The following is a 13,173-nucleotide window of genomic DNA, read 5'->3' as shown; positions in this document are numbered from 1 at the left end:
GAATCTGACAGAGCCGGTATTTGATATTTTCTTAAGCAAAATGTTTTACTGTACATAAATTATGATGTCCCCATTTACAAAATCAGTTTGCTTCATGCATTGATGACGGGTTAAATATTGAACAGTTAAGAAATGCATGCTGTTATTGCACACTGCCAATATTGATGAATTCTCGTCTATTTTGGAGTAGTTTGAGTGAAAAGGGATATAATTTAACAACTAAATACTTTAGCTATATAATAAAAGGGTTATTGAACTTATATAGGTGAACATTGGCACTCGTTGGCTGTCAAAATGCACTCGCAAGCTCGTGCATTTTGACAGCCAACTCGTGCCAATATTCACCAATATAAGTTCAATAACCCTATAATATTTACATGATTCTTCAAAATGGCACCCGTTGTTAATTTCGCACGCGCCGATTCTGCGCAAAGCGAATATTTACGACTTTGACAGTCCAACATGTGTTCAATGTAAACAAATATGCGAATGAAACTTAAAGATCTTGTAAAAATATGCGATTCTTTGGAGAGCATAATTAATTGGCTGATACAAGTAGGTTTTATTCTGAATCTTTGTGACTGTATTTGTAAATCGTGTGGTTTTGGAGTACTTGGACTGCGAAAAGACTCTTACAGTAGCGATAGCCACGTATGGAGATATCTAAGCTAAATTCTAATGTTCAGCAACAGTATAAAACAATATGTGTTCTTAAAAAATTTCAATGTCCTCAAAAGTCCATACACTGATGAAAGGCTTTACATAATATAATATGTGTATTAACATTAAAAGATTTGACTAATTTGGACCCATCCTAGAGTCAAAACCCTAGGTTGTGAAATTCACCATTTTTTGTACATGTGTTTTTTTTTTTTTTTTTTTTTTTTTTTTGCTTTTCATAAGAATGGATTTCGATTTTATACAATATCAGCAAACTTAAATACGTCCTTCAAATCATTATCATGATTTTGACACCACCCTGAAACCAACCCCTTACCCCTAGGATCATGTAATTTACAATTTTGGTAAAGGACTATCTACTCCTTCTAAATATCCATTTAGTTTCAATTTATTATCAATAGCACTAAAGAAGATATTATTTAAGTGTTTTACACATCAACACTATAATATATATATTATACTAATTTTGGCCCCGCCGTGGGGGTCAAAACCCCTTACCCCTAGGATCATGTAATTTACAATTTTGGTAGAGGCCTTCCTGTTCTACATCACTGTGCATTTAGTTTTTCTTACACATGTGCGGTTCTAGAGAAGAAGATTTTTGAAAATTCGTCAATGTGGGCAGTTTTTGTCCCGCCCCTAGGACCCCAAGGGTGCAGGAATCTTGTAATTTAAAATTTATGCCTATCCCAAGGATTCTTCTTACCAAATTTGAAAAAAATGGTGGAATTAGTACTTATCAAAAAGTTTAAAATGTTCAATTGTTAACGCACAACGGACGACATCATATTGCAATAGGTCACCTGAGTTTACTCAGGTGACCTAAAAATTTTAACCCTAATAATGTTGTTCAAGCCAATAAAATATGTGAACATGAGTACTTTGAAATACGTTCTAGAAGTGCCTGTATCTCAATATTTCAATATCATATTGTCCATAGTGCCATTTGCTATAGATTTGTTTACTTATGCGATTCTTCAATATTTCTTTTCTGTACGGTTATGCTTTATGTGACACGTTCTGTGAAATCAAATAAATATATAAAATTAGGAAAATATTATTCTCTCTCTCTCTCTCTCTCTCTCTCTGTCTGGATTTTCGTAATTATTTCGATTATTCTCTTTATCTGTGGACATTGCTGACAGCTTAGGCGATTTTCATTGTAATGAAAAGTCTGAATTGATCCAGCCAAATTAAACACACGGAGCAAGTAATGCTATTTTGAAAATTTATTACATAACAAAGTCAATTTATAAATTAAATAAATTCTTACACCCTCCAAACCCATCTTAAATCTGTCGTTAGTCAAACGAAGGATAGATCGTCTCGTTACAGACTGTCAAAAGTCGGGAAAAGGAGAAAAGAATAAATATACCGTTTTGTGTACACAAAGTACCGATATCAATTTCTTACGCAGAGAAACTTTAAATCAAAGAATTTAAATTCAATAGAAACTCAACACATGCTTGATAAGTTTTATAGTTTTTACCCTTCACCTAATCAAAGCTAGTTGGATTTTGGCAAACATTGGGGATATTTATAATAGCCACACAAAACCAACAGTCACAGGTGATGCGGGCCGAGTGATCCAGGTAAGCACAAAGTAATGTTATTATTATAAAAAAAATGAAGCTTTTCTCGTCCTTTTGTTTACATATACACAGATATATATATATATATATATATATATATATATATATATATATCACGAATCTTATAATAAAATACATCCTTAGTATAGGCAAACTATATAAAAAATTCAATTGAAATTTTTTAGATTTAATCAAAGCGCTTTCGCTCTACCTGTGTTTGTTTTTCAAATTCCACTGTTCAAAGAGCCGAAGATCGAAAGCGCTTTAGAATAAATGTGAAATCTTCGACTGAATTTTACATATATATTTGTGTATGTGTATGTGAATTCAGTTTTCAACTGTAAAAAATACCCATATAGTACAGTAGAACAATTTTCATTATGGTCTTGACTAATTAAGATAATTCATTAAGTAGCTGTAGTATTATGACTTTGTCTTTTATCCACATTGTGTGTCCTGTGGTGGAGGGTTTACAGGTTTGAGATCCATGTTTCCGCTGTTTTAGATTGTGTTTTACCATGCCACTTCGGTACTTCCTAATCGTTCTGTTGACACGTGCTGGATCGATATACATGTATTTACATTTTCGCCATTCTATTTGCCAAGCGCCCACAAATTTCTTAAAATTTATTTCGATTTCCATCAGGAGAAGTTTGTTTTTGCTAAGGGGTCATTCAGTTGAAATACATTTTTCCAGATTACCCACGTAAGAGCATAATTTGTATTCAATTTAAATATTTTCCCATGTCCATAAAGGACTTGATGCTGTGTGTTGTCTGCAGAAAAACAAATACATACTGTAATATATTAGCTTTGTAAATTCACATGAAAATACAAACACGCATCTATTTTCGAACTTTTCTAGGTACTACATATATAATCAATCTTGTTTGTCTAAGGGCAATACATTGCATCCCTTCTCGCATTATAATCCCTCTCAATAGCTGATCTATAAACAAATTTCTTATAAAGTTAAATATTCTAAGTGGATACCATTACACTATCACATATCAGGGATCGAAGATCTTTTTTCTGAAGACCGTTGTATCGCCTCCAAGGTCACTTGGGCAATTTGGTCGTATCATTGACAATTAGCTAGCATTTTCTTGCACTGGATTTGACCCAGACCTAAAGGTCTTCCTAGTTTCGAATTTCTAGATCTTCAATCGGGTTTGGTAATATATATTTCAGTTATCTCAAATCCCTGAAACAGTATATCACGTCAGTGTTTTGTGATACGGGGTAGTAAAATATTGATTAACCATTTTTTCCCTGGTAGATCGAAGTCCAGATTTCCGTTATTCAATTAAACTTTAAAGAAAACATAAAAATAGAAACAATAAAACGTCTTGCGTCAGATGTGCCACAACATTCGATACATACTTAGCATGACCATGAATTGATCTGAAACTCAAAACAAGATCCTTGTAAATCATAAAGACGGTAAAAAAAATTAATTATTTAAGATTCTAGAATTTGTTCTTTAAATCTGAATCAATTTCTTAATCGCCTTCATTCTTAAACACATTAGAAGTTAATTTGGTATTTTAAATCAGATATCTTTTATAATTGCATTATAGCATGCCCTGCTTACATTCTCAAGACTGAGTGTTGATTGGATGCCAGAAAGTCGCTAGGGTATTCGGTGTAATTTTACTTTAATAAGCGATGGTTTTCCGTTTATAGCACACATTAAATTAATGAAATCATATTAAGGAAATATCATAGGAATCAACTCTTTATCGTGGAATCACACGTAAATGTACAAAACAAATCCTACAATAAGCGTTCCTTTAATGTGACCACATCGAACCAATTACAAAGTCTAAATTTTCACTAACTGGCGATTTAAAGGTAATTTATAAATATCGATTTGTCAATAGTATTTGGATAACGTTTTGTAAAAAAAAAATTGTCGCGGGAACCCAAGAAGCGGATTATAGAGGTTTGGGGAAAGCCTCGGGTAGATCGCATGTGTATTGGGGTGAAGAGTGACTTAGATTAGGGTCCAAAAGATGATAGATAAACAGACTCACAGTAAACGACGACTGTACTGGGCCCCTTATTCCCGTTATCTTTAGAACAGTGTCATTTCCTTGAGGGATTACTTTGTTAATTTATGTTTCCGAGGTTTTTGAAATATGAATGTTTCCACTGATAGAGGTAAGAGATTTTGTTGGATTAATTTCATGAATAGTTTGTCTGAAATTATGTATTCGTACATGTACCTTTGCTTTAATTGTTAACATTAAACATAAATATGATTAAGAACAGTATTAGAAAATATTCTAATTACAAATGACGATTCTAATTACAAATGACGCTCTGACGGATTAATGAATCATTACAAAGCAGGTATGGTGAACTTTAGTAAGATTGAATTATACAATGGCCAATGTCATTTGAATTATTTTCATTCCGATACACAAAATTGGACATTTTTTGACAGTGGAACAATTACAATTGAAAATAAGTTTAAAAAGACATGCTCTTGTCGACTCGGAATTAGGTCAATAACTCTATTTAAGTCGCCTTAATTGTCACTCCTAGGGCAAGCTATATCATAATCCAACAAAAAGAAAATATTTAGAAAGGAAGACTCTATTGCTGTACGTACAAGTGACTGTATGAAGGGACTCTTGAAAACATGTCCCTCCTATTAAATATCTCTGAAGTGGTATAGTTGTAAATTATCGATACATTAGGGTGTTGAAAAGAAATATCAACATACTCTGAATTGTGTACAAGGGGACCAATATTCGAGGTTTTCTACTACCGTGTATACAAACACTCCACCGGGAGGACTGTAAACTTTACCCTCTTGCGTTTAGTTTTACAAGATACGAAGTGAAATCGAATCTTTTCTTTATACTTCCAACAAGTTCAATATACAATTCAGGTTTAATTAAACGTTTTGTTTCCTTTGGTAAAGAATTTATTTTTATGAAGACAGCATGTTTTATTGTATAGCTTGAGTGGGCCCTGGCTTGAGTTGGGAAGGTAAATCAAATATTCCTGAAATCATCACACATCTGTACCAGAAACATGTCAGCTGTATAAATCTTGAATGGGAATTTGTGCAAAATCACAAAATCTTTGAACAATATATCACAGGTTCTGTAATTTAGCAATCTGCTGCATTTTAATTCCAGTTTTCTGATAGAACATAACATCGACATGCACTGGGAGAAAACCGCAGGAGAGAGAAGGTCGCCAAGATCACCGCGCATGCTTAAACGAAAGGCAAAATCTGCCAGAGAATTGTACCATCCTGTCATTAAAGACTTTAGTGAAGAAACCCGGAAACTTTGCCAGTATCCTGGTAATTTAAACTTTATACACATGTATAGTTTGATTAGGGGTTGGCAATTGGCAGTTAGTCTAATACACCTTTGCATAAATGATAAAAAGTCTATAATGTGATTGATTAAGGCTGCATTTCTGCTTTATACTAAACATATTTTGATTGTGAATTTATTCAAATTAAAACACATTCTCATAGTCTAAGTAACTATCTTTGTTAGATGAAAACGAGGATCCATTCACAGTACCAGGTCCGGCTGCCAGTGAACCAGATCTGTATGTCAGGGCGCTTACAGATCGAGATGACACAACCGAAGACTCACCGGAAGTGACGAAATTACAACCAGCTTTCTCTATCAATCAACGTATACAGGCGACAGTGATTGAAACAGAGTGTTACCGGAACCGAATGCCCAAGTCAGCATCTAACCGTCTGCGCCTGCTCAATACATTTAAACGTCCTAGAAGTGTGGACAGTTATCTCGCACCCCCTCCTGAATACGATGTTCCTTTAGGCCAGAGTATTCACATCACAAACTTACCCAATGTTCATCAGTGCAAGCCTTACCGTAAAAGAAACGCACCGCTACAAAGGTACAAACAACTAAATGTCTTATTAGCTCTTCAAATCACATTCCTCTTCTTGTCTTATTAGTTCTTCTTGTAATAACCTTATACATGGAAGATCTAGAGCATCTAGTTTTATTGGCATATGTCTTTGTTTCTGTCCGCAACACTAACGCAACTGAAAGATGAGAGATGCCAGGTGAAAGTTACATGTTAAAGATTAATTTAACCCCAAGATTGAAAGTATGGTGTTTCATGAACACAGTTTTATGACTTGGCACGCACTTGAAACTGACTATATAAAGAATATAAAAGCAGAACCTTCATGATCATGCACAGTATAAATTGCAAATGTAGCTGCAGCTATCTTTCAGAAAACATGGGGTGTACGATTGGACAGCAAATGCAGTTTCAGAAGTACAATGCAAACTAGATGTCATTCAGACAGCAAGTTTAAAACCATAACCTGACGTTTTTCATTTGAACGTAATGAAGGGTTCTTTAAACTTTTGATATCACTGATCAAGGTTCTCTGATTGGGCACATGTTTAAACGTATCATCCTTGTCAACTTCATCATTATTAAAAGATTAAGATTACGAACAGTGATCAATCTCATAACTCACATAATGAATACAAAATTAAGAGTAGGGCAAACACGGACCCCTGGACATACCAGAGATGGGATTGGGTGCCTAGGAGGAGTAAGCATCCCCTGTCGACCGGTCACACCCTCCGTGAACCCTATTATACGGATATGTATCATTCTGATTTAAAACATCATTCCTTTTAAATTTAAATCATAGGTTAATCCCAGCATATCACACCCGTACTTTCTAAATAGTAAAGAACATCTCAGCAGTAGAATACACATCTCGCATTGCAGAATGGCAAACTAATGAGCCACTAGTATAGGTATGTCATCAATTTTGAAATCGTCTGCGATGACGTCTTGAAATAACGAATATCAAATATTCATGAAAGTATTTTTCTGATATTTGTTGCATGATTTTAAAGCTAGGTACATGTAAAATTGCCTAGGTTCGGTAGTACCTACGCTATGAAATATACTGTTCTTCATACCAAGAGATTGGAACGCTTTGATCGCATATATATTACAACTGTTCATTGTAGATACTCCTTTTATCTATCATAAATGAACACTTTGTAGTCGAAGATGATTATTGGATGAGCTTATTCTTTCCGTGATCTTGAACATGATGCTTTGAATTTCTAATCCAACATCGGTGTATAAAGATGATTGTCGGGTTTAGAATAAAGCTCAGAAGCTTATTTCATATTTCTAACACTCTAAAAATAGAAATCGACAAAGTAAGTCCCTCTGAAGTCTATACGGACAAGTAATTATCGTTCATTAATTATTACAATGTATTGTCAGAATCATAGACACACTACGGAGATCTAGATATATTTTAACGTGTTGTAAATAGCAATATAACATTTGGAGGCAAAAATGATGAATATGCTAATTAGGAGAAGATAAAAATGAAACAGACTGTGATATAGTTACCCCATCAACATCTTATTGGTGATCTAGATACCGGTATCTCATAACTACATGCATGTATGATCTAGATACCACATATCTTTATCTTATTGGTGATTTAGATACCACACATCTTATTGGTGATCTAGATATCACACATCTTATTGGTGATATAGATACCACACATCTTATTGGTGATCTAGATACTACACATCTTATTGGTGATCTAGATACCACACATCTTATTGGTGATCTAGATATCACACATCTTATTGGTGACCTAGATACCACACATATTATTGATGACCTAGATACCACACATCTTATTGGTGATCTAGATACCACACATCTTATTGGTGATCTAGATACTACACATCTTATTGGTGATCTAGATACCACACATCTTATTGGTGATCTAGATATCACACATCTTATTGGTGACCTAGATACCACACATATTATTGATGACATAGATACCACACATCTTATTGGTGATCTAGATATCACATATCTGTATCTTATTGGTGATCTAGATACTACATATCTGTGTCTTATTGGTGATCTAGATACCACATATCTTATTGGTGATCTAGATACCATACACCTTATTGGTGATCTAGATACCACATATCTTATTGGTGATCTAGATACCACATATATGTATCTTATGGTGATCTAGATACCACATATATTATTGGTTATAAATACCACATATCTTTTTCTTATTGGTGATCTAAATACCCCATATCTTTACCTTATTGGTGATCTAGATACTACATATCTGTATCTTCTTGGTGATCGAGATACCACACATCTTATTTGTGATCTAGATACCACATATAAATATAGCTTTGTTATCAAGAGGGGAAGGACCCTTTTCGTTTTTGTGTCAAATTGTGTAAGGTGAAAGTCACTAGGGGGTTCAATAGAAAAGGTTGTAGTCACTCTGGGGGTCGCATATTTCAATTTAACTGGATATTTATATTCACTGATTGCTTACGTAGAATACTCCGCCTTGCGAATCTACTGTTGTTTCGTGGTGAAGAAAGCTACACGAATGAATTCACAAATATTCTTTTATCTTTGTTTCTGCTGAATGAGAAAAGTGAAAAGGGGATCACTCGTGAAACTATTGTAAAATATATTTGGATTTCATTTAAACATTGCTTTTTATTTCAGTAAAACAACACAAGTGTATGAAAATGTTCACCGCCCACAAATCCGGCACGTGGTACAAAGTGGAACAATGCTTTCAGATGGAAGTACGGGGAAAATGAACTGTTTCCACGAGTATCTTATGAACAAACACCCGACCGTGAAACAACAAATAGCCTCATGGCTGACAGACGGATTTAAAGTACAAAGTATCAGACTGAGAAACAACAAGAAAGAAACATTATCACGACACAGACCCTCGGGGAAGTTGAGGACCAATCTGACAGAAAGAAAACTCTTCATTCACAGAGATCTGTCTGAACAAGAGGCTCAGTATGAGGAGATTGAAAGCAAAATTTTTGAACTAAAGATTTCATCCCTCCAGCCAGCAGGGTGAATGTTTGATAATGTCTATATTTCTGTTTTACTTGTGGAAAACTATTTAAAACTACGAACTTACCTTAAAGAGGCATTGGCATAATCAAGAGGCGGCACCAAAAATTGAACTCTATGAAAATTGTTCTATATCATATATTTCAGTAATATATTATCACCTGTGTTTCATTATTAGAAACACTTCAAACTCAAAACAGGCACATGAAAGAAGGTGTTGTACGTCTCATGTTAATTTCCCTAAAGGTGTTGCATGAAAAATCGAAAAAATTAAGTTATTCAAATATATGATAAAACCAATTGGAACGTATCTCTTGATTCAATAATTTTTGTATTGACAAAATTAGCCAAAATATTTCGACTTTAAATCAAGCAGTAAGTGATTTATATGATTTTTAGCGTTAAAATGGAGGGGTATCCCCGAATTTCAGAAAAAGTGCCACTGTGAAACAAAATAAATTTAACATGAACATGTTCTTCGAGTTTTCCTCTAAAAAACTGTCGCTTTGTAATTTTGTTTCACGAGGGCATTTTTTTGTAAATTTAAAAAAATCAAAACGACTTCACTGGCATTATTTTCAACTTCACCTGTACGTTAATTTTCCTAAGTAATGTATGGTCTACTGCGTGGTCCAGTGGGTAAGGTCGTACACTATATAAAAGAGAGAAAAAAAGGTCGTCGACTATTATATGTAAAGATGTTTTCTATTTTTAAAACGACCGAGTTCGACTCCCTCACGAACACATTTTTTTTTCTTCATATTACGTTTTCCATCCAGATTTTTTTTTCTTAATTGAAATTTTTTAAATATGTTTCATGTCAAATCTCTTTATTACCATGTGCCGAGTTTGAAATAAGCTTCGAACCTGGACACTGTTTAGTTTGTGAATAGGACTCTCAACAAACACGCCGAATACAGCATGCAATACCTGTGTTTTAATAGTCAAGGTTGCTAACGAGAACTTGTATGTTTTTCTGAATGAAAGTTGTTGACAAAGGCATGGTGCCTTTTACGAAAAACCGTTGTGAACTGTGCAAAGCTTCGGAAGAAAAACTTTATGACCAAACAAGGTAAATAACCGTTAAACAGTTTGAGTTTATATGTATTCCAGTAGCAAATTGCTATATTGAATCAATTTTTACAGGTGCATGTACTTCGAATAATGTTGAACTTTATTAATGCGTATTAAATCCCCATATTTTGTTTTGTGGTCAGTCATGTACAGTTGCCAATTGTTGGTTGTAGAAAGTAATACATACGAGTATAAGAGCTTTTAGACTGTAGTAGTATAGAATATTAAATATGTGATACACTCGTAACATGTAACCGTATACATTGTATCTGATATTCAGAAAAAAGAAGACAATTTAATTTTCACGATTTCAAAAATGATCTTCAGACTACATGTATAATGAATTGACACATAAAATGTGTTAGGATTGTTCTTAGTACTGGGGAATCCTTCAGGAATTTAAATGGCAAATACGCAATGAGTATAAATATGAATGAAAGTCAGTTCTACGTCACGAGTGTTGGCACAGAGCTCCGATTAGGGAAAATTCCCGCTTCGGTGCAACACCCTCTTTGTGATATTGGTCATTAAATAATTATTGTCTTGCAAGACAATAATTCTTTCTTAAATATTTTTAACAACTAAAAGCGGCTACCTAACGTAGTTTTATTAGGTTTCTCTTGTTTTTGTACAAAATAGATGTTTTATTAGTCATTAATATATATTCCTATGCCACTGAGAGATTTTTAGAAATAATGGTTGTCATCATTTTCACATGCATCGACGCACATACGCAAGGGAGAGAAGCGTACGTTTCAGTCGAGGCTAAATTGCGACGATGTCAATCTCACAGCTAATGTCCCTTTAAACAAGAGTAAAAGAGTATCTTTAGTTAAGTGCAAAATGACGAAGAAAATCATTATTTTGAATTTTCTTACGCTTTCGGCAAGTAAAAATAAAACTCATTTTCAATAAATGAGCAAAGAACAAATATTAGATATATTTTTAAGAGTGATGGGGGGTGAGGTTTGTGAAGCTCTCTTCTCTTCACGTTTTCGATCAGAGCCTCAGCATCACTTGTATTTTAAGACAGCTATACGATGAATTCTGTTAATCCTGGAAAACAATATCAAGTCAAATAAAATTTTACTTACCGAAATTTGCTTATTTTACGTTTGAAAAGTAACATAGAAGCATCTACTCGGCGGTTACGTCTCTGACGTCACCATTTTAAAAAAACGTTGAAAACATGAACACGACCAATTAAAATAGAATGCATGAGGTTATATATTTACATGATTTAGGACATCGACTGAATATAGCTTTGATTTTTAGTGTTATATTTATTGGGTTCGTAAAGAGGGTGGTTTCTGATAAATGACAAACAATTAAATTTTGTTTTCATGAAGAAGAAAAAACCCACCAACCAACCAATATCCACAACAAATAGTAAACACATTATTTGACTTAGTAGCAGTGGGCCATTGAAATTCATGTATATTTCGACCATTAGTAAACTTTGATTTCACCAGTACAAGTGACCAGCGGAAATGAAATTTCTTTTCTAGTCCCGATGTAATATACGCTGTTAGGTATATATATTATTTCATACCTTTCAATTTAGACAAAATGCTGTTTACATTCAGTAATGCATTAGTTCTGTTTTCAGAGTAACCCATTGACTATTGTCAAATTTAGTTAATTAATAAATTGCATGATCAAAACGGTGTTGATTGTCATTTGCTATTTTACCACTTTGAATGGTAAATTAAATGAGTTATGCTATATTTACTTATTACAAAAAGAATGAATTAAAACAAACTTGTGATTTCTTGATTATTTCTTTTTAATTTTATTTTGTCAATCTATTACGATATTATCTAAATTTTCAATTACGATTAGGCCAATTTGAGGGGGGGGGGGGTAATTTAAACATTTAGTATCTTTTTCTTAATATAAAATCACAAAAAAAACCCCAAATAATTTATATGGAAGAAATAAATAAACACAATGAAATGGATGTGTTAGCATGATAGGAATCCTATGTTAATGGCTGAATCCACCCCCACCCCCCCTGTTAGAGCACAATCCACAACAAGTATCTGTGAATGTGCAAACCAGTTAATCTATACATGTATGCATATCTATAATATATTTATATTTTCATCTGGATTTCTTGCAATATATTGATAAATAATTACAGATATCTTGATAAAATTAAACAAAATTACGCTTAATTGTATATGAAGAAACGGTACTTCTACATTTTATTTTGAATTTGTAAATTTTCAAGGCAATGAAAGAAATTAGAATATTCAAAGTCTCGGTAAACTCGTATTTTTGTCAAAACTAATGACAATATGTTTTGAGCAAATGCTTAGTATCATATCCTAAAGCAGTGTTAGTCTTTTGCAATACATTGTGAACATTACTGCAATCATACAAAACAATTTAGGGCTGGGACGATTCAGGGCTAGCTCGATTCGGTTAGGTTTCGATTCAGAACAGAACGGTTCGGTTATTTTAGATTCGGTTCATGTTAGGTCCAATTTATCTAATGACACCACAAAAATTAACAATTTTAATGAGTAGCATATTTGATTTGATTTTATTCAAGTTATATAACTATATGTCGTCATTTGTAAACATCATATCTATTCATTATGACATTTTATAACTTTGATAGACAAAAGAAAACACTGACAGTCTATTAAAATTTGTTATATTAATGTGCTGCATAAGTTTTGGATTATTTAACAAATCTATAGTGAATCTAAAATGTATATGATATTGTTTTCATTGATATACAAATATTCAACAATTCTATCAATTGAGAGTCTTTGAAAATCTCTCCTTTATTGATTTACTTCTCTCATATTAACTGTCAAATCTGTGTCATTACTTACGTTGTTGATTTCACTTCACCACTGACAGAAATGCTATATGTCATGTAAAGATAAAC

At 33.4% G+C, this 13,173-nt stretch overlaps 1 protein-coding gene across 2 annotated transcripts; it reads left to right on the top strand.

The window, feature by feature from the left end:
* The first annotated feature begins 2,192 nt into the window (after positions 1–2,192).
* Positions 2,193–11,935, top strand: LOC125652531 (uncharacterized). 2 transcript variants are annotated; one of them, XM_048881828.2, is made up of 4 exons: positions 2,193–2,273; positions 5,426–5,595; positions 5,798–6,170; positions 8,829–11,935. In XM_048881828.2, exons 2-4 carry the CDS (start codon positions 5,451–5,453, stop codon positions 9,199–9,201), a joined length of 891 nt encoding a protein of 296 aa, XP_048737785.2. In that variant the 5' UTR covers positions 2,193–2,273; positions 5,426–5,450; the 3' UTR covers positions 9,202–11,935. The 2 variants fall into 2 exon arrangements, with proteins under 2 accessions (XP_048737785.2, XP_048737784.2); XM_048881827.2 differs by lacking the exon at positions 2,193–2,273 and adding an exon at positions 4,206–4,436.
* Positions 11,936–13,173: the final 1,238 nt, after the last annotated feature.

The sequence above is a fragment of the Ostrea edulis genome, chromosome 5 (assembly GCF_947568905.1).
Source record: "Ostrea edulis chromosome 5, xbOstEdul1.1, whole genome shotgun sequence".
Taxonomy (NCBI): Eukaryota; Metazoa; Mollusca; class Bivalvia; order Ostreida; family Ostreidae; genus Ostrea; species Ostrea edulis.
This window is presented reverse-complemented; position numbering and strand designations above follow the sequence as displayed.